Source organism: Cherax quadricarinatus, chromosome 1 (genome assembly GCF_038502225.1).
Source record: "Cherax quadricarinatus isolate ZL_2023a chromosome 1, ASM3850222v1, whole genome shotgun sequence".
Taxonomy (NCBI): domain Eukaryota; kingdom Metazoa; phylum Arthropoda; class Malacostraca; order Decapoda; family Parastacidae; genus Cherax; species Cherax quadricarinatus.
Genome location: NC_091292.1, coordinates 88,593,383 through 88,621,264, shown reverse-complemented (window position 1 = coordinate 88,621,264; position 27,882 = coordinate 88,593,383). Strand labels below are relative to the sequence as shown.

General features: G+C 39.7%; 1 protein-coding gene across 1 annotated transcript in view; it reads left to right on the top strand.

The window, feature by feature from the left end:
* The window catches only part of SNRPG (small nuclear ribonucleoprotein G), a 35,097-nt gene extending 17,222 nt beyond the window's left edge, over positions 1-17,875 (top strand). The window contains exon 3 of the mRNA XM_070083478.1: positions 17,465-17,875. Within this exon, the coding sequence (XP_069939579.1) occupies positions 17,465-17,518 (54 nt within the window). The 3' untranslated portion in view covers positions 17,519-17,875. The remainder of the gene's footprint in view (positions 1-17,464) is intronic.
* Positions 17,876-27,882: the final 10,007 nt, after the last annotated feature.

The window sequence follows — 27,882 nt, the reverse complement described above, 5'->3', positions numbered from 1 at the left end:
GACATCATTATTCCCAGGTCCTTCACATTACTTTTTTGCTCTTGTATGGTTAGAATTTGTTGTATACCCTGATAGTTTTAATTTGAAGTTTTCCATATCTGAGTAATTGAAATTTCTCTTCATTGAACTTCATATTGTTTTGAGTGGCCCATTTGAAAATTTGGTTGATATCCACTTGGAGTCTCGCAGTGTTTTCAATGAAGGACACTCGTAACAATTTGGGTGTCATCTGCAAAGGAAGACACAGCTCAGATATAAGGAATAGGATGGGAGTGAGTACTGTGCCTTGTGGAACGGAGCTCTTCACCGTAGCTGCCTCGGACTTTACTCTGTTTACTATTACTGTTGTATTTGTTAGGAAGTTATAGATCCATCTACTAACTTTTCCTGATATTCCTTTATCATGTATTTTGTGCGCTGTTATGCCGTGGTCACACTTGTCAAAGGTTTTTGCAAAGTCTGTGTACAGTGGACCCCCGACATTCGATAAATCCGACATTCGATGCATTTTAACTCAAAAATTTTGCCTCAACATTTGATGGAAAACCGGACATTCGATACGATTCGTACGAGACGTGTCCACGTGTGGCCTGAACTGCACCGTGTGTGCCAGTGTTTACAAACCAGCCAGTGTGCGTGCATCTAAGGATACATTCGGTACATTCCATATTATCCATATTATCACTGTTTTTAGTGCTTGTTTCTGCAAAATAAGTAACCATGGGCCCCAAGAAAGCTTCTAGTGCCAACCCTTCGAGAAAAAAGGTGCTAATGACTATTGAAATGAAGAAAGAGATAATTGCAAAGTACGAAAGTGGAGTGCGTGTGTCGGAGTGCATGATTTGGTAAAGAAATTGCCTGCAACTAGTGGTGATGTGAGTGAATTTAAGGCCAGCAAAGGTTGGTTTGAAAGATTTAAGGCATGGTGAGGCTGCCAGTTCATGTCCTAATGGAAGGGGATTCCCCTTCTAAACACTAACACCATCCACACACACCCCTCCTCCCATCCCATCAATCATCACCAGATCTTTATTAAAGGTAAGTGTCAATTATTCTATTGTTATTAATCTATTGTTGTTGTTGTTGTTGTAATTATTCTATTGCATTAACCCTTTGACTGTTTCAGGCCCCTTTCTGAAACTGTCATTCTATGTCGCTCAATTTTTGAAAAAAAAAAAAATTATTTCTTATGAAATGATAGAGAATCTTTTCCCGATGGTAATGACACCAAAAGTTCGAAATTTGGTCGAAAACTCGTGGAATTATGCTCCTGCGAAGTTAGTGGTCTCGGCAACATATGCGTATCGGCGATTTCGCCGACTTTGAGCCCTATTTTCAGCCAATTCCATTGTTCCAGTTGACCAAACTCATAGCTATTTCATTAGAACTCCATTTTATCTATCAGCTGAGTACAAGAAACCTCTCATTTACTAATTTGAACTACCCAATATGGTGGTCAGAAATTGGCAATTTGGCCAATTTCACGCAAACTAAAAAAGATGCCAATTTCAAAATAGGGTCCAGAATAAACAAGGTAGACATTTGTGGCACTAAAATAACATATGCTCTGTTCATTAGTCACATCTCTAGGCCCCTCTTATATTATTATTGCTTTCTATTTTGATTTTTTATTCATACAAAAAAATACAAAATTTACTGTTATGCAGACTACTGCATTATTGTAAAAATGGTATAAATAATATCAGTGCACTAGTGAAAGAATATTAGACTCCCCAGTTGACGTGTATTGGACGTGGGGTGTGATTTATTTACTCCTGAACATTGGTAAAAATCGAACATTTCCGCTACTTTGAGCTCAGTTTCAAGGTCGTTTTCATCGTCAAAGTAATGAAAATCATCTCTATTTCTGTAATATGTTTTCCATTTTATCACCTAAGACCATGAAAATGCGAATACAACGATAAACACTAAACAAAAATACTCGGTCGGCGTTTTATTCCAAAAAAAACTCGGTTTTTTTTCTCATTACGCAATGTGTGCTGCAGGATTTTTTTTGTGGTGCACACTGACCACACAGACCCATTCTCACATGTGGGCCTACCAGCTTTCTCCCGCTTGATTTGAAGCCGCTAGAATTATTGAGTATAGTATATACAGTGGACCCCCGCATAACGATTTTAATCCGTGCAAGAGGGGTAATTGTTATGCGAAATAATCGGTATGTGAATGAATTTTCCCCATAAGAAATAATGGAAATAAAATTAATCCGTGCAAGACACCCAAAAGTATGAAAAAAAAAAATTTTTACCACATGAAATGTTAATTTTAATACACATAAACTGAAAAAGGCATGCACACTTACATGACACTTACTTTTATTGAAGATCTGGTGATGATTGATGGGATGGGAGGAGGGGAGAGAGAGTGTTAGTGTTTAGAAGGGGAATCCCCTTCCATTAAGACTTGAGGTGTCAAGTCCTTTTCTGGGGTTACTTCCCTTCTTCTTTTAATGCCACTAGGACCAGCTTCAGAGTCACTGGACTTCTTTCGCACAACATATCTGTCCATAGTGGCCTGTACCTCTCGTTCCTTTATGACTTCCCTAAAGTGTTTCACAACATTGTCAGTGTACAGGTTGCCAACACGGCTTGCAATAGCTGTGTGAGGGTGATTTTCATCCATGAAGGTTTGCACTTCAAGCCACTTTGCACAGATTTCTTTAATCTTTGTAGTAGGCAACTTCTTCAATTTCTCTCTCCCCTCCTCTGAACCAGTTTCCTCAGGTCTGGCCTCTTGCTCTTGAAGTTGATCTATCAGCTCATCAGTGGTTAGTTCTTCATTGTCCTCCTTCACCAATTCTTCCACATCCTCCCCACTAACCTCCAACCCCAAGGACTTTCCCAATGCCACAATGGATTCCTCAAGTGGCATAATCCTCTCAGGGTTAGCCTCAAACCCTTCAAAATCCCTTTTGTCTACACATTCTGGCCACAGTTTCTTCCAAGCAGAGTTCAAGGTCTTCTTAGTCACTCCCTCCCAAGCCTTACCTATAAGGTTTACACAATTGAGGATATTAAAGTGCTCTCTCCAAAACTCTCTTAGAGTCAGTTGAGTTTCTGAGGTCACTACAAAGCACCTTTCAAACAGAGCTTTTGTGTACAGTTTTTTGAAGTTTGCAATAACCTGCTGGTCCATGGGCTGCAGGAGAGGAGTGGTATTAGGAGGCAAAAACTTCACCTTAATGAAGCTCATGTCCCCATAAAGTCGCTCTGCCACGTCTGTAGGATGACCAGGGGCATTGTCTAACACCAGGAGGCACTTAAGTTCTAATTTCTTTTCAGTTAGGTAATCTTTCACATTGGGGGCAAATGCATGGTGTAACCAGTTATAGAAAAAGTCCCTAGTGACCCATGCCTTACTGTTTGCCCTCCACAGCACACACAAATTATCCTTGAGGACATTCTTTTGCCTGAACGCTCTGGGAGTTTGAGTGATACACTAATAAAGGCTTAACTTTGCAATCACCACTAGCATTGGCACACATCAACAAAGTAAGCCTGTCTTTCATAGGCTTATGTCCTGGGAGTGCCTTTTCCTCCTGAGTAATGTAGGTCCTGCTTGGCATTTTCTTCCAAAACAGGCCTGTTTCATCACAATTAAACACTTGTTCAGGTTTCAGTCCTTCACTGTCTATGTACTCCTTGAATTCCTGCACATATTTTTCAGCCGCTTTGTGGTCCGAACTGGCAGCCTCACCATGCCTTATCACACTATGTATGCCACTATGCTTCTTAAATCTCTCAAACCAACCTTTGCTGGCCTTAAATTCACTCACATCATCACTAGTTGCAGGCATTTTTTTAATTAAATCCTCATGCAACTTCCTAGCCTTTTCACATATGATCGCTTGAGAGACGCTATCTCCTGCTAGCTGTTTTTCATTTATCCACACCAATAAGAGTCTCTCAACATCTTCCATCACTTGCGATCTTTGTTTCGAAAACACAGTTAAACCTTTGGCAAGAACAGCTTCCTTGATTGCCTTTCTGGTGCCCACAATAGTAGCGATGGTTGATTGGGGTTTCTTGTACAACCTGACCAGGTCGGCGATACGCACTCCACTTTCATACTTATCAATGATCTCTTTCTTCATTTCTATTGGAATTCTCACCCTTATTGGTGTACGGTTGGCACTAGAAGCTTTCTTGGGGCCCATGGTCACTTATTTTCCAGAAACAGCACCGAAAACACTGTAATAATACGAAATATTCCGATTGTATGCTTGGATGTTACCGCGGAGGCTGGCTGGTAAACAATGGCACGGGCGGCACATGTGAGGCTGGCTGAGGGCGCACATTGGACGCGTCTCGGACGAAAATCGGTGAGCGGGTTTTTAATCGGTATGCGCGGCAAAATTTTTGCGATTAAAGCAAGCGGTATGCGGATTAATCGCTATGTGATGCCATCGTTATGCGGGGGTCCACTGTACGTCAGAAACATTGGCTCGTAAGACGCATTTATACGTCGAAAACAGTCAAAGGGTTAATCTTAATATTTCATGTGGTAAATGTTTTTTTCATAATTTTGCGTGTCTTGCAGGGATTAATTTGATTTCCATTATTTCTTATGGGGAAAATTAATTTGACTTTCGATATTTTCGACATTCGATAGCTCTCAGGAACGGATTAGTATCGAATGTCGAGGGTCCACTGTATACTACTACAGGACCTTGTCATAGTGGTCCAGTAGCTGGGACAGGCAGGAGCGACTTGCTCTAAACCCGTGTTGCCCTGGGTTGTGTATTTGATGGGTATACAAGTGGTTGGCAATCTTGCTGCTTAGATACCTTTCAAAGATTTTTATGACATGGGATGTTAGTGTTGTCGGTTTGTAGCTCTTTGCAATTGCTTTACTGACGACTTTGTAGAGTGGGGCTATGTCTGTTGTTTTTAGTGAGTGTGGGATGACCCGTGTCCGTGCTCCCTCTCCATACAATGCTGAAGGCACGTGACAGGGGCTTCTTGCCGTTCTTGATGAACATGGAGTTTGACGAGTCTGGACCTGGAACAGAGTGCATGAGCATATCATTTATTGCCTTTTCAACATCTTGTGGTATTAGAATAATATCAAAGATTTTTGAGATGGCCAAATTTTGGGTCTCTAGCGATAGGTGACAAGATGATCTCCCACTCGCAAGTATACCTCGAATAGAAAACGCTGCTTTACACATGGTCTTGGGCATATAGAGGCACATTGTGTGTTTAACTTAAAATAACCTAGTAGCCAAACTTGATGTTAGTGGGCACTGGCTGAACTTCCCTCTTAATATCAGATTAATAAATTTGTAGCAATAAGGCATCTTGCCAGATCCACACCCTGTTTGCTGGTACAGTTAAATGCCTACAATGTTTATTTTGGGCTGTTTTTGTAATGAGAATTTTTGAGATTTGTGAAATTCGTCAAATTGCAGACTTCTGGTGTTTAATAGGGTAGTTTTTCATGGTTGAATGAGCAGTTTCTTGTTATTACGTACTTGATAGTGCAGAAGGCATACTAGCAAAATTGCTATGTTGGTTTGAAAACTGGAATTTTCCTAAAATAGACCTCTAAGTAGGCAGAATCTATGGAAAGTTCTCTGATCTTCAAGGGAGGGGTTGGGCAATTTCGCGCACGGATATGAGAATTATTCAAAAAAATGTGGATTCTGGGTTTTGTTTACAGAAAAATAGTGTAATTATCGGGCAACATTTTGGGCTTTTTTTTTTCCACTTCACTTTCAAATGCTTATAAAGCCTGATAACATGTTTACACGATCATATATTAACCCTTTGACTGTTTCGGTTGTATATATGTCTTGCGAGCCACCGTGATGACGTATATATACTCAGAAATTCTAGTGGCTTCAAATCAAGCAGGAGAAAGCTGGTAGGCCCACATGTGAGAGAATGGGTCTGTGTGGTCAGTGTGCACCATATAAAAAAAAATCCTGTGGTAAGCAGTGCATAATGAGTGTTTTTTTTTTTTAATTAAAATGCCAACTTTGTGGTGTATTTTCATATAGTATTTATGGTTGTATTCTCGTTTTCTTGGTTTCATTTGATAGAATGGAAAACATGCCCGCTGGGCATTTTTATTGATTTTCGTAAAGCTTTTGATACAGTCGACCATGAACTGCTGTACTCCAAATTAACGCACTATGGTATCAGAGGCCACTCCCTCAACTACCTAAAATCATACCTTAGTAACAGAACTCAATGTGTGTATGCAAATGATGCAAACTCTTGCACCCAACCAATCACAGTAGGAGTCCCACAAGGAAGTGTCCTTGGACCACTCCTCTTTCTCATCTACATCAATGATCTACCGAATGCATCACAGCTACTCAAACCCATATTATTTGCAGATGACACTACATGTGTCTTTTCCCACCAAAACAGTCATACTAGCAAACACATTCAATGTCGAATTACAGAAAATATCTGCTTGGATGATGACTAACAAACTTACCCTGAACACTGATAAAGCCTATTTCGTTCAGTTTGGAAACAAAGCTGCAAGTGATCTAATTAACATAACGCTAAACGGATCATCAGTCACAAGACTCGGAGGGAAAATTCCTAGGTATCCACCTTGACAGTAGCCTTAAGTTCCGGACACACATACAACAAATCACCAAGAAAATCTCCCAGACTGTAGGCATACTATCAGAGATAAGGTACTACGTTCCACAATCGGCTCTCCTGGCACTGTACCATTCACTCGTATACCCTTACCTTACATATGGAATTTGTGTATGGGAATCAACAACATCCAATCACCTAAAACCCCTAATAACCCAGCAAAAGGCAGCAGTAAGGTTGATAACAAATTCCCATTCCCACCAGCATACTCCACCAATTTTCAAAAGTCTGAATCTGCTCACCATTAAGAACATCCATGTTTATTCATGTGCTTACTACATACACAGAACAATACATGCAAATATAAACCCTCCACTCAAACTTCTCCTCGCCAACCTAAACAGGACACATGACCACAACACAAGACAGATCTCTATTTGATATAGTTCGTGTCCATATCACACTGTAAAAACTCTAGGCACATAAAGGGCCCCAAAATATGGAATTCATTACCAGAAGATATTAACCCTTTCAGGGTCCGTGCTGTAGATCTACGGCTTTACGTTCAGGGTCCAAACCGTAGATCTACGCCATGAGCTCAGCTAACTGATAAGCTGTGAGTGGTAAATTTGGGCCTAGATATGAGAGAATACATCTGTGGTATGTGTGCACCACATAAAACAAATCCTGCAGCACACAGTGTATGAGAAAAAACTGAGACCGTGATTTTCGATTAAAACATCGACTTTGAAGTGTTTTTTCATGCGTTTTTTATAGTTGTATTTGCGATTTCTTGATCTCATTTGATAGAATGGAAGATATATTACAGAAATAGAGATGATTTTGATTGGTTTTAGCACTGGAAATGGCTTGAAACTGAGCTCAAAGTAGCGGAAATGTTAAATTTTTGTTGATGTTCAAGAGTAAACAAATGACCTCGCACGTCTAATACACTCCAGCTGGTGGGTCTAATATACATTCACAAATGTGGTGATATACAATTATTACAATATTGCATAACAGTAAATCTATTTTTTTATTTGAATAAAAAATCAAATTGGAATTCATTTGTAAAGCCTCAAAACATAACTAATGAACAGAGGAAATGTTAGTTTAGTGCCAGGAATGCCTGCATTGTTTAATCTGGACCCTATTTTGAAATTGGAATATTTTGAACTTTGTGTTCAATTGGCCAAATTACCAATTTCCGATCACTTTATTTTGTAATTGAAAGAGTTGACTGGGCGATTTATTGTGCTCAATCGATAGAATAGAAGTAATAATACTAGTGAAATAGCTAAGAATTTGGTCGACTGGAATAATGTAATTGGCCTAAAATGGAAGTCAGTCGGCAAAATTGCCGATTCGTAAATATTGCTGACACATCAAAATTCGCGAGAGCATAATTTCGTCGGTTTTCCATCAAATTTCATACTTTTTGTTTTATTACCTTCAGAAAAAGATTCTCTACCATTTCATAAGAAAAAATAACAATTATTTTTTGAAAATTCTTGGACCCTGGTGTGCACTTTGAAATTTGGCCTCTGGACCCTGAAAGGGTTAATAATCTACTGTACAACTATGATATAATCCTTAGTGTTAAGTAGTCTGTAAGCCAATAATGTTAAGTTGGCCCATAATGCCTAGGCATAATAGAGGCTCTTTGCATTGCAACCCATACAAAATCTCAATATACTGTTTGCAAAGACATAAATAATAAAAAAAAAAAAATAGCGGTGATTTTGATTGGTTTTACTGCGAATAGAACCTTGAAATGGAGCTCCAAATAGGGGAAATGTTTGATTTTTGCCAATGTTCAAAAGTAAACAAATAATGTCATTGTCCAATAAATGTCCAACTAGCCATTCTAATATGCAGTCATGAATGTGTTGACATTATTTATACAATTATGCAGACTACTGCAATATTGTAATAAGTCTTCTATTTTTTGTTTGAATAAAAATTCAAAATAGAAAGCAAGAGTAATATCAGAGGGGCTTAGAGACGTGACTGATGAACAAAGAAAATGTTATTTTAGAGCCAGGAATGTCTGCATTATTCATTCTGGACCCTATTTTGAAATTGGCATATTTTTTAATTTGCGTGAAATTGGCCAAATTACAAATTTCTGACCACGTTATTGGGTAATTGAAATCGGTAAATGGGCAGTTTCTTGTACTCGGTTGATAGAACAAATGGAGTTCTAAAGAAATAGCTATGAGTTTGGTTGACTGGAACAATGGAATTAGCCGAAAATAGGGTTCAAAGTGGGTGAAATCGCTGATTCGTAAATATCGCTGAGGTCGCTAACTTTGCAAGAGCGTAATTCTGTAAGTTTTCCATCTAATTTCGTTTTTTTTGGTGTCATTACCAATGGGAAAAGATTCTCTATCATTTAATAATAATTTTTTTTTTTTTTTGCCCCCCACAAATTCTTCGACACTAGAAGACTCCTCAGGATTTGTAGTTTCGGCGGTTAAGTAAGCAATAGAGCTAGGCCTTAAAAAAAAAATGCATATATGATACACAAATTACAGTGGACCCCCGCATAACGATATTAATCCGTTCCTGGGAGCTCATTGTTATGCAAAATTATCGTTATGCGAATGAATTTTCCCCATAAGAAATAATGGAAATCAAATTAATTGTGCAAGACACCCAAAAGTATGAAAAAAATTTTTTACCACATGAAATATACATTTTCCTACACACAAAGAGAAGGATACATGCACAATAGTCGAGTAGTACATGTACAATATATATTGTGCATGTACTACTCTACTAAATGAAGAATAAATGACACTTACCTTTATTGAAGATGCAGCAATGACTGATGAGACACCGTGTCCTGGGAGTGCCTTTTCCTCCTGATTACTGTAGGTCCTGTTTGGCATTCTCTTCCAGAACAGGCCTTATCATACTGTGTATGCCACTACGATTCTTAAATCTCTCAAACCAACCTTTGCTGGCTTTAAATTCACCAATATGAGCACTAGTTCCAGGCATTTTTCCCTGTTCACCTGGGTGTTAGTCGACTGGTGTGGGTTGCATCCTGGGAGACAAGATTAAGGACCCCAATGGAAATAAGTTAGTCTTCGATGACACTGACTTTTTTGGGTTATCCTGGGTGGCTAACCCTCTGGGGTTAATTGTTTCTTGGTTTTTTTATTATTATTATCACACTGGCCGATTCCCACCAAGGCAGGGTGGCCCGAAAAAGAAAAACTTTCACCATCATTCACTCCATCACTGTCTTGCCAGAAGGGTGCTTTACACTACAGTTTTTAAACTGCAACATTAACACCCCTCCTTCAGAGTGCAGGCACTGTACTTCCCATCTCCAGGACTCAAGTCCGGCCTGCCGGTTTCCCTGAATCCCTTCATAAATGTTACTTTGCTCACACTCCAACAGCACGTCAAGTATTAAAAACCATTTGTCTCCATTCACTCCTATCAAACACGCTCACGCATGCCTGCTGGAAGTCCAAGCCCCTCGCACACAAAACCTCCTTTACCCCCTCCCTCCAACCCTTCCTAGGCCGACCCCTACCCCGCCTTCCTTCCACTACAGACTGATACACTCTTGAAGTCATTCTGTTTCGCTCCATTCTCTCTACATGTCCGAACCACCTCAACAACCCTTCCTCAGCCCTCTGGACAACAGTTTTGGTAATCCCGCACCTCCTCCTAACTTCCAAACTACGAATTCTCTGCATTATATTCACACCACACATTGCCCTCAGACATGACATCTCCACTGCCTCCAGCCTTCTCCTCGCTGCAACATTCATCACCCACGCTTCACACCCATATAAGAGCGTTGGTAAAACTATACTCTCATACATTCCCCTCTTTGCCTCCAAGGACAAAGTTCTTTGTCTCCACAGACTCCTAAGTGCACCACTCACTCTTTTTCCCTCATCAATTCTATGATTCACCTCATCTTTCATAGACCCATCCGCTGACACGTCCACTCCCAAATATCTGAATACGTTCACCTCCTCCATACTCTCTCCCTCCAATCTGATATTCAATCTTTCATCACCTAATCTTTTTGTTATCCTCATAACCTTACTCTTTCCTGTATTCACCTTTAATTTTCTTCTTTTGCACACCCTACCAAATTCATCCACCAATCTCTGCAACTTCTCTTCAGAATCTCCCAAGAGCACAGTGTCATCAGCAAAGAGCAGCTGTGACAACTCCCACTTTGTGTGTGATTCTTTATCTTTTAACTCCACGCCTCTTGCCAAGACCCTCGCATTTACTTCTCTTACAACCCCATCTATAAATATATTAAACAACCACGGTGACATCACACATCCTTGTCTAAGGCCTACTTTTACTGGGAAAAAATTTCCCTCTTTCCTACATACTCTAACTTGAGCCTCACTATCCTCGTAAAAACTCTTCACTGCTTTCAGTAACCTACCTCCTACACCATACACTTGCAACATCTGCCACATTGCCCCCCTATCCACCCTGTCATACGCCTTTTCCAAATCCATAAATGCCACAAAGACCTCTTTAGCCTTATCTAAATACTGCTTACTTATATGTTTCACTGTAAACACCTGGTCCACACACCCCCTACCTTTCCTAAAGCCTCCTTGTTCATCTGCTATCCTATTCTCCGTCTTACTCTTAATTCTTTCAATTATAACTCTACCATACACTTTACCAGGTACACTCAACAGACTTATCCCCCTATAATTTTTGCACTCTCTTTTATCCCCTTTGCCTTTATACAAAGGAACTATGCATGCTCTCTGCCAATCCCTAGGTACCTTACCCTCTTCCATACATTTATTAAATAATTGCACCAACCACTCCAAAACTATATCCCCACCTGCTTTTAACATTTCTATCTTTATCCCATCAATCCCGGCTGCCTTACCCCCTTTCATTTTACCTACTGCCTCACGAACTTCCCCCACACTCACAACTGGCTCTTCCTCACTCCTACAAGATGTTATTCCTCCTTGCCCTATACACGAAATCACAGCTTCCCTATCTTCCTCAACATTTAACAATTCCTCAAAATATTCCCTCCATCACAGACCGGGCCGCGGGGGCGTTGACCCCCGAAACTCTCTCCAGGTAAACTCCAGGTAATACCTCTAACTCTCCATTTAATAACTCTCCTCTCCTATTTTTAACTGACAAATCCATTTGTTCTCTAGGCTTTCTTAACTTGTTAATCTCACTCCAAAACTTTTTCTTATTTTCAACAAAATTTGTTGATAACATCTCACCCACTCTCTCATTTGCTCTCTTTTTACATTGCTTCACAACTCTCTTAACTTCTCTCTTTTTCTCCATATACTCTTCCCTCCTTGCATCACTTCTACTTTGTAAAAACTTCTCATATGCTAACTTTTTCTCCCTTACTACTCTCTTTACATCATCATTCCACCAATCGCTCCTCTTCCCTCCTGCACCCACTTTCCTGTAACCACAAACTTCTGCTGAACACTCTAACACTACATTTGTAAACCTACCCCATACCTCTTCGACCCCATTGCCTATGCTCTCATTAGCCCATCTATCCTCCAATAGCTGTTTATATCTTACCCTAACTGCCTCCTCTTTTAGTTTATAAACCTTTACCTCTCTCTTCCCTGATGCTTCTATTCTCCTTGTATCCCATCTACCTTTTACTCTCAGTGTAGCTACAACTAGAAAGTGATCTGATATATCTGCGGCCCCTCTATAAACATGTACATCCTGAAGTCTACTCAACAGTCTTTTATCTACCAATACATAATCCAACAAACTACTGTCATTTCGCCCTACATCATATCGTGTATACTTATTTATCCTCTTTTTCTTAAAATATGTATTACCTATAACTAAACCCCTTTCTATACAAAGTTCAATCAAAGGGCTCCCATTATCATTTACACCTGGCACCCCAAACTTACCTACCACACCCTCTCTAAAAGTTTCTCCTACTTTAGCATTCAAGTCCCCTACCACAATTACTCTCTCACTTGGTTCAAAGGCTCCTATACATTCACTTAACATCTCCCAAAATCTCTCTCTCTCCTCTGCATTCCTCTCTTCTCCAGGTGCATACACGCTTATTATGACCCACTTCTCGCATCCAACCTTTACTTTAATCCACATAATTCTTGAATTTACACATTCATATTCTCTTTTCTCCTTCCATAACTGATCATTTAACATTACTGCTACCCCTTCCTTTGCTCTAACTCTCTCAGATACTCCAGATTTAATCCCATTTATTTCCCCCCACTGAAACTCTCCTACCCCCTTCAGCTTTGTTTCGCTTAGGGCCAGGACATCCAACTTCTTTTCATTCATAACATCAGCAATCATCTGTTTCTTGTCATCCGCACTACATCCACGCACATTTAAGCAACCCAGTTTTATAAAGTTTTTCTTCTTCTCTTTTTTAGTAATTGTATACAGGAGAAGGGGTTACTAGCCCATTGCTCCCGGCATTTTAGTCGCCTCATACGACACGCATGGCTTACGGAGGAAAGATTCTTTTCCACTTCCCCATGGACAATAGAAGAAATAAAAAAGAACAAGAGCTATTTAGAAAAAGGAGAAAAACCTAGATGTATGTATATATATATATGCATGTGCGTGTCTATGAAGTGTGACCAAAGTGTAAGTAGGAGTAGCAAGATATCCCTGTTATCTTAGCGTGTTTATGAGACAGAAAAAGAAACCAGCAATCCTACCATCATGCAAAACAGTTACAGGTTTTTGTTTCACAGTCATCTGGCAGGACGGTAGTACTTCCCTGGGTGGTTGCTGTCTACCAACCTACTACCTATTTCTTGGTATTCTCAATAAACCACACCAACAACGGTGCTACAGCAGCAGCAGACGGTGCTACAGCAGCAGCAGCAGCTGACGGTGGTGCAGCAGATGACAGTGCTACAGCAGCAGCAGCAGCAGCAGCTGACAGTGCTACAGCAGCAGCAGCAGCAGACAGTGCTACAGCAGCAGCAGCAGCTGACAGTGCTACAGCAGCAGCAGCAGCTGACAGTGCTACAGCAGCAGCAGCAGCTGACAGTGCTACAGCAGCAGCAGCAGCTGACAGTGCTACAGCAGCAGCTGACAGTGCTACAGCAGCAGCTGACAGTGCTACAGCAGCAGCTGACAGTGCTACAGCAGCAGCAGACTGTACTGCAGCAGCAGCAGCTGACGGTGGTACAGCAGCAGCTGATGGTACAGTAGCAGCAGCAGCTGAGTGCTACAGCAGCAGCAGCATCAGCAGTTGACCATGGTACCACAGTATTTCGATAATATTTCTCACCCTTTTTACCACAGGGTTGGCACTAGAAGCTTTCTTGGGGCCCATGGTCACTTATTTTGCAGATAAAATCACCAAAAATGCTGTAATAATACGAAATGTTCCGATTGTATGCTTGGATGTTACCGCGGAGGCTGGCTTGTAAACAATGCCACTGGCAGAACATGTGAGGCTGGCTCAGGCCTCACATAGACGCGTCTCAGATGAATAGCGGTGAGCGGTTTTTTTTGCGGTATGCGAGGCAAAATCTTAGCGATAAAATGTATCAGTATGCGGATTTAACGTTATGTGATGCCAACGGTATGCGGGGGTCCACTGTACTTACTGTAACCCTTTCAGGGTCGAAACCCCTGATCTCGGATTTGCTCTGATGGTCGAGGAATTTAAAAAAAATGTGAAATAATAGAGAATCGTTTTCTGAAGGTAATGAAACCAACATTTGAAGGAAAACTTCAGAATTACGCTGTCGTAAAGTTAGTGGTCTGAGCGATATTTATGTATCTGCTATTTTTGCCCACGTTGCATCAGATTTTTGGCCAATTCCACTGTTCCAGTTGCCCAAACTTGTAGCTATTTCGCTATTATTCCTTCTATTCTGAGTACAAGAAACTGCATATTTACCCATTTCATTTACCAGATAGTGATCAAAAATTGGTAATTTGGCCAAGTTCACACACAATTAAAAAATTGCCATTTTAAAAACGGTCCAGAATAGACTAGACATTCTTGGGACTAAAAAAACATTTCTTCTGTTCCTTAGTCATGTCTCCAGGCCCCTCTTATATAATTATGCTTGGTTTCAATTTTGAATTTTTATTCGCAAAGTAGATTTACCGTTATGTAGACTTGTGCAATTATAATAATGCTGTAATGTCAGTGTATTTCTAAATGTGTATTAGACTGGCCAGTTGGATGTGTATTGGACAAGTGACATTGTGCAGGTGTAGCCCAGGTGGGCTACACCTACCGGCTACCTACACTGACTTCCTACAAATAAATACTACTCGCCTCTCTTCCTATATTAAGACTACACATATTTTAAGGTAAATAGTGAGTGTACTGTATATGTATTTTAACTCTGGGATGTTTTAAATATCATATATTATGTATGAGACTGGGAGCCAGGGCTACCTACACCTGACTTCCTACAAATAAGTACTACTCGCCTCTCCCTACATTAAGATTACAAATACTTCAAGATAAGTAATGAATGTACTGTACTGTGAATACAGTATTTTGTTTTGTGTGTTTTTAATGCCTAGTTCTATTATTAACTTAATATAATTTAGTGTAAACTTGTTTGGCATTTATATGCATTTATAAATGGAAAAAATGGCATTCTGCCTTCAGGCGATGTCTGCTTTCCGGTGACAGCCTGGAACCTAACCTGCCGTATAAGTGGGGCCCTACTGTATAAATAATGCCAACCCATTCATGACTGCATATTAGAATGGCTAGTTGAACATTTATTGGACAAGGACATCATTTGTTTACTCTTGAACATCAGCAAAAATCAAACATTTTCCCCACTTTGAGCTCCATTTCAAGGTCGTTTTCATAGTAAAACCAATCAAAATTGCCTCCATTTCTATAATATGTTTTCCATTCTGTCAAATGTGAGTAGAAAAACAAGAGTATAACCATAAAAACTATACGAAAATACACCTCAGTCGGCATTTTAGTCCCAAAAGTTTTTTTTTTTTTTTGTTTTTTGTTTTTTTTTTCTTCCTAATTATGCACTGCTTGCTGCAAGATTTTGTTTTTTTTATATACTGCACACAGTGACCACACAGCCCCATTCTCTCACATGTGGGCCTACCAGCTTTCTCCTGCTTGATTTGAAGCTGCTAGAATTTTTTGTGTATATACGTTCAAACACATTGGCTCGTAAGACGTATATATACGACTGAAACAAGTCAAAGGGTTAAAATCAGAATTATCTAGAGACAACTGTCTTCTACTCCAGTATTTTTAGTGGAATTATGCCATGTCTGCTTTAATTATTGTTCTCTCTGCCTCCAGCTCATTACAAATGATTCAGTATTCAGACCTTAGATTTGTCCCATTCATGTGTGGAGAATAATCTTAGAAATAAGCAGCATGAAGAGATGTTTAGCAAGTTTACCTTCAGCAGTAGAGTATACTAGGACAAAATACAGGAATCCCTCATACATTTCCTGTGAAACCATCTTGAGTGTTCTTAACAGAAACCAGTGCATGGAAAATGTGAATGCAGACACAAACAAGGTCTAGATAAAAATAAACTAAACATTAGCAATATTATGTAAACTAAAATAGTTTTTAACATGATGAAAAAAAAAGTAAACTTATCCCTAGAAATTAATGACAGTTGAAGCCAAAGCATACCACAAGACATGCTATTTAGGAAATAAGAATTAAAGTGCAAAATTTGTGATGGGGGTGGGGGTTAATCCAGTATTGCATTAGTCTTCCAATAACATCAAAGTAATAAGCAAAATCCTGAATGAGCAATTTGAGTCTGTGTTCTGCAAATTGATTCTCTTGACAGCAGTTGTCTTTGAGGGCATTAAAATTTATTTTGTCGATGCTGTCAGCATTGAGTAGAATTTGCCTCCTGGGGCGAGTGTGATCTGTGAGTGCTTGTGCCAGTTCACCCTTCAGCTTGAAGCCATTCATAAGGAAATGCATGCTTGAGATGGTATCCTATTAGACATGAGCCACCAATTTAACATCATATTTAAGTAATTATATGTTAATCTTACTAAAAAATAACAAGGAATAGCAGTTCTGCATTATTTTGAACATGCAGGAATTTACAAGGACAGTGTCAGTGCTCTGATTGGAAAACTGGTTGCCCATGCAGTTGTTGTGAGCTTTGGCTCTTCAGTAGGCAAGCACAGTACCTTCTTTAGTGGGTGGGTAGAGAGAGAATAGGCAGACCGTTTCAGGCTCCACTGAATCATTTTTCGTCTAACATCACTCTTAGGTTTGATGGCAAGCTGCATTCTTGTCTGCTTGTGTATCTGCTGCCTTGATTGACAGTTTAAGGGTTTTCATTTGTAGTTAACTTAGACAGCAGACTTCCATGGATGGTGAAATTGGGTAACGTTTTATTATTGGAAGGGGCTAAGTTTGTTTGTGTAGTATCGTATTCACAGAGAAATTGCTAAACCCATAGGGGTCATACAGCACTTGGTGAATTAGAGGTGATTAGATTTGATTCAAGAAAGGGGAAGGGTAGCTCCACTTTCTTGTATCAGGAGCCCTTTGTCCAAGAGGCACACTCTTGAAGGGGTTCATGTAAAATTGTTAAATATTGCATATATAAAATTTCTTTATGCTATGTTGTGTTTTGTGGGGATACAGTTTGTGGTTGGGTACAGTGAAACCCACTTTAATTTGTACCCTTTTTGAAATTCTTGTTTACTTTAATTGGCATTATAAATAATGTAACTATTCACAACCTTAAAATTTTATTTTCATAGTCAAATGCAAAGGTGAATCTAAAAACAATATTGACATCTTGTAAAGCTTTAGATTAATAACTGGTTAGAATAATTTAAATTTGTAGGTTTTCGAATTCTTTTTAATCGTATTATTTTCTTGACAGGTAATCCGAGGAAGCAGCATTATTATGCTTGAGGCACTAGATCGTATTTCTTGAGGCATATACTGTGTATGTAAAGTTCTATACATACCAGTTTAATTTCATTGAGTTCATACTTTCCTTATGAATGATGTCTTTAGTTTAGTTCTTAAATAAACAATATTATCATTGAGTATTTTTGAGCATGAGGTAAATTGAGATACAGTAATTTGTTGAATCATTTATTAAATCATTTACACAACACATTAATGCCTCAGGAATTGAGCATTGGAACAGTACCTGAAATAGTTGACAAAACTCCATTGAGTATATAGGCCAAGATTGCTAAATGAGAAGAGCTCAAGAAGGCTCTGACAAGTTTTGATTTTTTCTGTTATTTCTTCATAAAGCAATAAAATAATTCTTTTTGCAACATTTATGTATCTTATTTCTAACCCTCTAATTATTAAACTTTCCCATATTAAGCATATCTTTTTTACACAAGGTTTGAAAATAAAATGTGGATTAATATATGTATTGGTATTGCTGCTGTAAAGGAGGTAGCATACCTTACTTTATTATATAAGACAAACAGACTGCATATCTTTACCTACTGCATCATTTAAGCAAATTTTTTTGTCTATAATCTTATGCAAAGGACATGTTTCTGCATTTAATCTGTTTGATTTGAAATCGTAATTTATTATTTAACTTGGCTGAGATTCTTTCGTTTCCCAAGGTGCTTCATGATCCCTATGGGTTTAATGCTATCCCCACCCCTATTCAGTAAATGTTTAAAATTTTTTTGCACTGACAAATTTTTTATAGTCGGCAAAAAATTTGGTAAGATATAAGGTTCTAATACATTCACAGCCATGTATGGTTATTTAACTCTGTATAACAAAGGGGTTCATGAGTAAAGGGTAAAATACATTTGTAAATTTATACATATAACCATTATCTAATATTGTAATGGTAAGCTTATTGTGCTTAAAGATAAAAATAGTGGAATTACTACCTGGATCTCTCTCCATCAAGGGAGTCTCTTAAGTGGCTGAATTACATCACTGAGACCAGGGTCCCTTGTATAGTTCAACATTACAAGCTTAGCTTACCCACATAAGCTGTGAGCAGTAAATTTTGGCCTAGGTATGAGGAAATGGATGTGTGGCAAGTGTGCACAGTATAAAAAAAAAAATCCTGCCCTATGTAGTGCAAGATGAGAAAGGCAAAACTTTGACTTTATATATAGTTTAAATTAGCTGTTTTGAGGCATTTCCTTAGATAGTTTTTTTGTGATTTTATTGGCTATTATTTAGTATCATTTGATGGAAGACATACTACTGACAGATTTTGTTGGTTGGTGTCAGGAATAGACGTACAGCTTTAAATCGAGCTCAAGTAGTGGAAATATTTGATTTTTGTAGATTTTCCTGGGGCAAGGTCCCTTCCCTAGAACTCCAGTCTGTTTTATGTGATTTTAATAGGTCTGATTCAATTATTGGAATACTGTAAACCATGACCAATCATTCCTAGTTGCATTTTATTACCTGAGAAAAAGAATAAATCTTGTTAAGAAAAAGGACATGTGCAACTAGTGACATTTTATTGTGGCAAAGTTTTCCTCTCCAGGAGCTTTATCAAGCTGTAAATCTTATATTTGTGTGATTATAATTCAACATGGAAAGGAAGTGTAATAGAGGACAGGCCTGAGGATGTGATTAATGAACAAGGGTAATGTAATGCTTGGAATGTCTATTTTGGACTCCTTTTTAATTTGGTATTAAGTTTAAAATTGGCCAAATTATTGACTTGTGTGCACTTATAGGGTAGTGGTAATAGTTGAATGGGTATTTTTTTTTTTTTGCCCTCAATCGATAGACTGAAAGGCATACTAGGGAAATAGCTAATAATATGGTTGAAAGGAACAATAGAATTAGTTTAAAATAGTACTCAAAGCAGGTGAAATTGCCACTGCATAAATTCCAAGACCAAAGACTGCTACCTTTTTGCTTGTATAGTTCTGTTAGTTTCCCATATAATTTTGTACTTTTGGTATCATTACCTCCAGAAAAAGATCTACCATTTCAGGAGTTCTTTTTTTTTGGTAAAGAGGACACTCAGAACAATACGTATTAATTTTGGAGGTCTGGACAGTGAAAGGGTTAATTCCAATGAAACTCATCTGGGGAATTGGAAGACCTCCCCTTCCTCAGATCAAAAGTGATTTCCTATGGGTTTATCATCAATGAATGAATAAGAATTGAAACGGTTCAAGGAAGGTGCCTTGATGCTAGTGAAGGATTCTTGGTTCAAAGCATTGAAACTGTACTCCATTTGCTTGGTCTCATTTTCCTGGTACTGTACAACCCCTATGGGCTGAGCTTTTCCTTCCAATGAATATACAGTAAAACCTTAATTGAATGGACTTTTGTTTATTGGATTTTGGAAATAATGGATAAAATCTGCTGGTTAACTGGATTTCACAAGGATAGTGCTGGTTGTTGAGGAATCTTATTGTGCACAGTTACCAAACAAATCCTGTGTTCACTGCCGAGCTCCATAATCCTATCTGCTTTCATCCTGATAGCTGGAACAGTAGGATCTTGGTTCACTGTCTACTCAGATTTCCAATGTTCTCTGTTTATTCTGGCCCAGTATGCTTGTCCACTCTGTGGTCCAAAAAGATTCTAGAGTCGTTAGCCCATTTCCATGCATAGCAAAAAAGATGTTATGGACTGAACACATTGCTGCCAGCTGAGGGACTAATTACCTCAAACTACTTGTGAAGCCACTGGCTGGTGAAATGCTTTCACAATAAAGATTCCTAAGTGCTGTCTAAGTGTGTCATTGTACAAAGATGTGGAGTTCTGTAGGTGCCCTGATCATGGTATCCCAACCTGGTCCGGGCACCAGCAGAAATTTCACGGGCCAAATACGTGTTTTTTGAAGTGGCTGGCCTGGTCGGCTTTACAGATAAGGAAATTTGTATAGGGTTAGGCAAGACATGGGTGTATGGCCTTCTTTCAGCAGGAATAGCCACAGAGACTACTATCAGCTGGGTATTAGATGCATGTGTACACTTCACTTGGTCAACTGTTGGCAAGTGCTCCTACCTACCCTCTGTTGCTTGTGACATGCAGCTGACCGGTGCACATTTTATCTGTACATCCATGAAATTGGTATTTTTGCTTTTGTCGTGGTTTTTATAATGTATGGGGGTGTTTGTAGGATCTTTGGGAATCTTTTTTTTACTGTAATTTTTTAACAGATTCTGATTATTTTACCTTCGTAGCATTTGGGTTAACATGCTAGTAGTTGGTTATTAATTTTACCTTTGATGTTCTTGTGTTGCAATTATTTACTGCTAAAAGTGCCAAGTGATCTAGTTGGTTAGAGGGCTCTTCAATTTCAAATTATGCCTCTACCCTAGCCCAGTATGCTTATGTTCATCCTGTGGGTTGAAAGATCTGCAAATGGTTAGAAACGTGCAGCACAGGGATGTGGGGTTCTGTTGGTGTCCTGGAAAATGAATGGGCAAATGCCAAGGCAAAGGCTGCTTTAGTGAGCCTCCAGTATAGTGGGTTCCTTGGCTATATCAATAGATGTCCCCACAAACTATGAGTTTTACAGGATGTGGGTGTTTGGCTCTCTTCCTCCAACACGAATAATTGCTTTGAGATGAATTTGACTGAAAACTCGGGCACAATCTTGCCCATAACCACCTATTCACAGGTGCTTCTTTTCTCCCTGTGAGGCCTGTGGCATGCAGCCTGATGTTGAACGTATTTTAATAGTTTGACCACAGCTTAGGCATTTTTGTCTTCATGGTTCTTTGGCAGTAAAGCCTCAATTGAATTGATCCCAATTTCAGATTTAAGAAAAAATTTGTGGCCAGACAACACAGTCTGTTAAACCCAAAATTCTCTTAATGCTATGGTCATGGAAAAATACTCTCATAATTCAGATTTAATGATCAGTTGGCTTTAAAAGACGCCCTTTCCCCACTTTAGTCATAGAGGTTCACTATAGTTACCAGGGTGATTAGGGATCTTGGAACATTCTTAGGAGTCTTTTTAGCCATTAAAAATTTAATGGGTGTTGTAATTTATTACGTATTTTAACTTGGTATGACAGCATTTGTGTTGAGCATTCTGTTCATGTTTGTAGCTTTTGTTTAATTTTACCTTTTGTTTTTGTTGGTAGGAGCATTGAGTGACCTATAGTCAGAGTACGTACTTGGCAAATATCACGGGTACTACAGATCGGCCATCACTAATCCGGCATCATCGGGACCTGTAGTGTGCCGGATTAGACACTTGGCCAGATTACAGAGTGGTTAAAATACACTTAACACAACAGCAATATTTACGCATCGACGATTTCACCCAATTTACACCCTATTTTTGGCACATTCCATTGTTTTTCTACCAGACTCATGGCTATTTCACTAGTATTCCTTCTCTAGTGCTGTTTAAATTCAGCAAGGTTTATACAAGCGTTGCACTGAACCTTTGCTTCAGTGCAACTCTTGCAAGAACAATCTTGCAAGATCTGTTTTTGTTTCTGGTTATACAAAACGGCTAGCTGGTTCATTATGCGTTAAAACCCATTGACTACACGATAGCTTTTAAGGACCTCAATGGAAATAGTCACTTTGTCTTACTTTTATAGGTTATCCTATGTAATTATTTGTGTACACCTGAATAAACTTACTTCTATTGTCGAATGAGTACAAGAAACTGCCCATTCACCTGTTCCAACTACCCAATAAAGTGGTCAGAAATTGGCAGTTTGGCCAATTTCATACAAATTTCAAAATAGGGTCCAGAATAAATAATGCAGACATTCCTGACACTAAAATAACATTTTCTCTGTTCATTAGTCGCATCTACAGGCACCTCTTATATTACTCTTGCTTTCCATTTTGAATTTTTATTCACACACACACAAAAAAAAATAGAAGATTTATGTACTGTTATGCAGGCTACTGCATTATTGTAACTGTATAAATAATTTCAATCCCATTCATGACTGCGTATTAGACTGGCCAGTTGGACACACATTGGACGGTGACGTCACTTGTTTACTCTTGAACAGCAAAAATCAAACATTTCCACTATAAGCTAAATTTGAAGGTACTTTGCATCGTGAAACCAATCAAACTCCTATTTCTGTAAGATATCTTCAATTCTATCAAGATAAAAAAAAAAAAAAAAAAACACAAAAATATTCCGCTAAGGGACAGCTAATGGCTGTGAAGTGAACTCGGTTGTCTGGTTTCTTTAATTTTTGGTGTACGTTAAGAAGAATCTTTCCATCATATATTACCCAAGTTTCAAAAAGATATCCCAACAAACAACTGAGAAAAAAAAGTTTACCAAAAATCATATATGGCAAGCCCAAGCCAGGTACTGGAAATAAGTTAGACTTTTTTGGGTTATCCTAGGTTCTCTACATACATGCTGCTAAGTATGATAATCTATGTAACTGTATTTGTGTGTACCTGAGAAAACAGCTTTTTTGTTTATGGTGCATTATGAGTGAATATCACAGCCCTGTGCTTCACTCCGTTTTCTCTAAGCCCCCAAGATGGACAGGATTATTATTATCAAAAGAAGCGCTACACTGCAAGGGTTATACAGTGCAGCAGGGCAGGGAAGGATGCAGGGGAAATGGGTGGCAAGAGGGAGAGGGATGATTATTAGGGTATGGAGTGCAGCAGGGCAGTGGATAGTGCAGGGGGTAGAGGGTAGCAAGAGATAAAGTAGAAAGGACAGAGGAGAGTGCTAGAGGCATCATCATCAGAGTTTGTGTAGTAAATCAGTCGCTGTCAAAAAGTCAGTGAGAGTCTGGATTAACCCGTGAACGGTCCAAACGTATATATACGTTTTTACCGCTAGTGCCCCAAACGTATATATGTTTTGTGTGTCCTACATTTAACATTGCCACGATAAGCCTGAGTCGCCTCGACATGTGAGAATGGGTGTGAGCACTCACTGTGCACCATATTAAAATAATTGGGGATGCTTGGGTACCATATGCTCTTTTTTCCTATTAAAAATCAATTTTTTTTTCTCAAAAGTTGGGGCAGTACGGTAGTGAACGTATATATACGTTTGGACCGTTTACGGGTTAAAGGAGGGTCCATCAGCAAGAAGGGAAGGTAAAGAAAGGGCAGCAGAGCGGAGACGATGACGGAGGTAAGTTCTGTATGCTTGCTGAGAGTGGGCAGTCAAACAGAATGTGGCTAACAGATACTGGAACGTGACAATTCTCAGAGGAACAGGGCACCTCTCCATGAGATACCTGTGAGTAAGACGAGTGTGGCCAATGCGAAGACGGGAGAGAGTAGTCTCCCAACCCCGACATTGATGACAAGACGGCCAGAAACCTATACAGTACTCAGTTTAATAGAATCAAGTTTATGAAGCAGATCAGACCAATGTTGTTGCCAACAGGTGCGAAGGTGGGTAGCAATTTCAGCAAAATAGTCTGTGAATGGAACACTTCTATATGAAACTGGGAGGTCATGTACTGCTGACCGCTCAGCAGTGTCTGCCTGTTCATCGCCCTGGACGTCAACATGACCAGGGACCCAGCAAAAAAAAAAAAAAAAAAAATTGTTTGCTAGAGATCTGGCGTAGCCAAAGTTGGATACAAAGAACTAGGGGGTGAGGTGTATCAAATTTTCGAATAGCCTGTAAAGCACTAAGGGAATCAGAAATGGCCACAAATGGTGACACAGGCATAGATGCTATATGGATAAGTGCTACAAGAATGGCATACAATTCAACTGTAAATATGCTAATCGAGGATAATAAATGTCCTTGCACCACATTGTCCGGAAGCACTGCTGCGAATCCAATGCCGTCAGAAGACTTGGAACAATCGGGGATAGGAAGATGGTACTTGTATCCCATATCCTCTTCCTACCTCGGTCAGACTGCTCGGTATTATGCCAAATATTATTCATTCTGGAGTATTTACCATGTTTTTTGTTATTTATATTGTTTGTCATATTAGATCGACTGATAGCTAAATAAGCCGTAGTGTTGATATTAGCGTAATAATAAAGTATATTCCCGTATCATAAGACTGAGATGGCAACCAACAGTGGCTTCAAAGCCACCTTATTTTCTATGAACAATGCCTGTATAGTCCTTGTGGCTTAGCGCTTCTTTTTGATTATAATAATAATATGAACAATGTACTGTGCATGTGCTTTACACAATGACAAGAATTTCTTTTATTCGTTGGAACCATGGCTAGGGCTAAAAGTAAGCACGTTATAAGAATAAATGGAAAAAAAGAAATTGGAATGACATGTGCAGCAAGTAGCACCAGGTTGGTGTGGCGAGCCTGGAAATTTGAAATTACACTAGCCGAAATTAGTGCCGGATTACTGATGGAACTGGATAACTGATTGCCGGATTAGCGATGGCCGACCTATATTACAAATTCCAAGCCTACCTACCTAGTTACTAGGCATCATAACCTTGCTTATGCTATGTGGGGGAAGGGGGCAGGAGTTCTAACCATTCCTGAAATCTCTTCCTGTAGCAGTCTCTTCTTTCCTGTTCGTATTTTTATTTTGGCATTTTGCAGACAATTCAGAATAGAACTTTACAGGATTCATTTTTTGTTCCCTCACTAGTACTAATATGATACATAAAAACAAAAGTGGAAGTGGTTATGTATCTGTCATGCTCAGTGTTAATTGTCAGAAACAAATTTTATATGCTTTATGTAAAAAAAAAATCTATGATCGGAGCGCTACGCACGTGGATGTAGATTTACGTTTGGACAGTTTAAGGGTTAAACAAGCATACCAAGCATACAGATACACATTACTTTATGCAGTCCCCCAGGACAGAAAAGAATTAAGAGAAACAACACTTCTACTTGAATGAACTTAAGTGTCATATTAATGAAGTTTGGCCTTCAGGCTAGACTTTGAGAGTAGTGACTTGAAACTGGTCACATTATTATAATAAAGAAGCGCTAAGCCACAAGGGCTATACAGCGCTGCAGGGTAGGGAAGGAAGAGAGGGTATCGGGCGGCGGGATGATTAGTAGGTTACAGAAAACAGCGGGGCAGGGGTAAAGGGTAGCAAGAGCTTGAGGTAGAAAGGGCTGAAGGTATCATCAGAGTTTGTGGAGCAAGTCAGTTGTTGTCAAAAAGTCAATGAGAGTCCAGGTGAAAGGAGAGTCCATCAGCGAGAAGGGAAGGTAAGGAGAGCAGCGGAGCGAAGACGACGACAGAGGTAAATTCTGCGTGCTCGTTGATAAAGTGGGCAGTCTAACAGAATGTGGCTGACTGATAATGGAACCTGACAATTCTCAGAGATGAGCAGGGCGCCTCTCCATGAGATATCCATGAGTAAGACGAGTACAGTGGACCCCCGCTTAACGATCGCCTCCCAATGCGACCAATTATGTAAGTGCGTTTGTACATGTATGTTTGGGGGTCTGAAATGGACTAATCTACTTCACAATATTCCTTATGGGAACAAATTCGGTCAGTACTGGCACCTGAACATACTTCTAGAATGAAAAAATATCGTTAACCGGGGGTCCACTGTATGGCCAATATGAAGGCGGGAGAGAGTAGTCTCCCAACCTCGACACTGGTGACAAGAAGACGGTCAGTAACCTATGCTCGGTTTAATAGAATGACGTTTGTTACCGAGTAAAGTTGACCAACGTTGTTGCCAACGGGTGTGAAGGTGGGTAGCTATTACAGCAAAATAGTCTGGAAATGGAACACCTCTATATGAAATTGGTAGGTCATGTACTGCTGACCGCGCAGCAGTGTCTGGCTGTTCATTGCCCTGTACGTCGACATGACCTGGGACCCAACAAAAAAAATACATCTTTATGCTTGGTAGAGATACGGTGTAGCCAAAGTTGAATGCGGAGAACTAGGGGGATGAGGTGTATCAAATTTCTGTAGAGCACTAAGGGAGTCCGAGACAACCACAAATGATGACACAGGCATAGATGCGATAAGAATAAGTGCTGCAAGAATGGCATACAATTCAGCAGTAAAAATGCTAGCCAAAGATAGTAAATGCCCTCGCACGACCCTGTCCGGAAGTACTGCTGCGAATCCGACGCTGTCAGAAGACTTGGAGCCATCTGTGTACACAGTGATGGCAAGAGAATGAGAGTGGAAGTGGTCAACTAAAAGAGAGCGGGAAGCCACCGTAGGCAGTTGGGCTTTCAAGCAAGGGAGTGAGAAAGAACAGACCCGAACAGCTGAAACTTCCCAGGGGGGTAGGGAAAAGTGAGATGCTACATGAACATATAAAGGTGGTAACTGAAGGGAAGAATGTAGTGAATGTAGGCGAATGAGAAAAGGGACGGAGCAAACAGGGGCGGCGAACAAATAATGTCTACTAATATCGGTGACCATTCTATAAATGGAAGGATTGCGGAGACCGTAAGAGTGTACATAGTAGCAAAGGCAATGGGCATCACGGCGATCAGACAAGGATGGAACATTCACTTCTGCATAGAGGCTCTTAACAGGGGAAGAGCGAAAAGCACCAAGGCATAAACGTAATCCTTGGTGATGGATGGGGTTAAGGCTAGAGAGAGTAGCAGGAGAGGCTGCTGAATAGATCTGGTCACCATAATCAAGTTTTGATAAAATGAGGGCTGAATGCAGGCGAAGGAGAGTTCGACGATCAGCTCCCCATGAAAGATGAGCAAGGGTTTTAAGAAGGTTCAGCCAGCTGTGACAAATTGCCTTTAGAGAGGTAATGTGGGGTTTCCAGGATAACCTATGGTCAAAGAGAAGGCCTAGAAACCTGACTGTATCACGTTCAGGGATACAGAAGCCATAGAGGTACAAAGGATGATCGGAGATGACACAGCATCTAGTGAAAGCAATTTGGGGAGTTTTGGAACTGGAAAATTTAAACCCATGCGTGGTGGCCCAATTGGAAACACGGTTGACCGCATGCTGGAGAGAAACTGCAATGAGGTGAGTCAGCGCCTGCACAAGCAACAGCGAAGTCATCCATTCAGGCTTAATTCGGGGAACTGGAGCACAGATCTAATTCCCTAAATCAAGAGCCCCTCACCAACATCAAGGAACCTTCCTTGAGGGGAGTCATCTACATAGAGTGATGACCAAATATTGGATGGAAGAACAGGGGCCAAATCATTTATAGCAAGGAGAAAAAGTGTTGTGCTCAGAACACATCCCTGAGGGACACCTTCAGCTTGGACAAGTCAGGGGAGAGCACATTATTGACTCGAACACGGAAATGTCTATCAGTTAAAAAGTTCTTAAGAAAAGATGGTAGAGTGCCTTGGAGGCCTGGAAACTGGTCACAGCAATCAACAACTGTAAATTGGCTATCTATCTTTCTTCATCAGCAATTGTAATTAATGTCTACAATACCATTGGCAATTATAGCAAAGAAAATGGA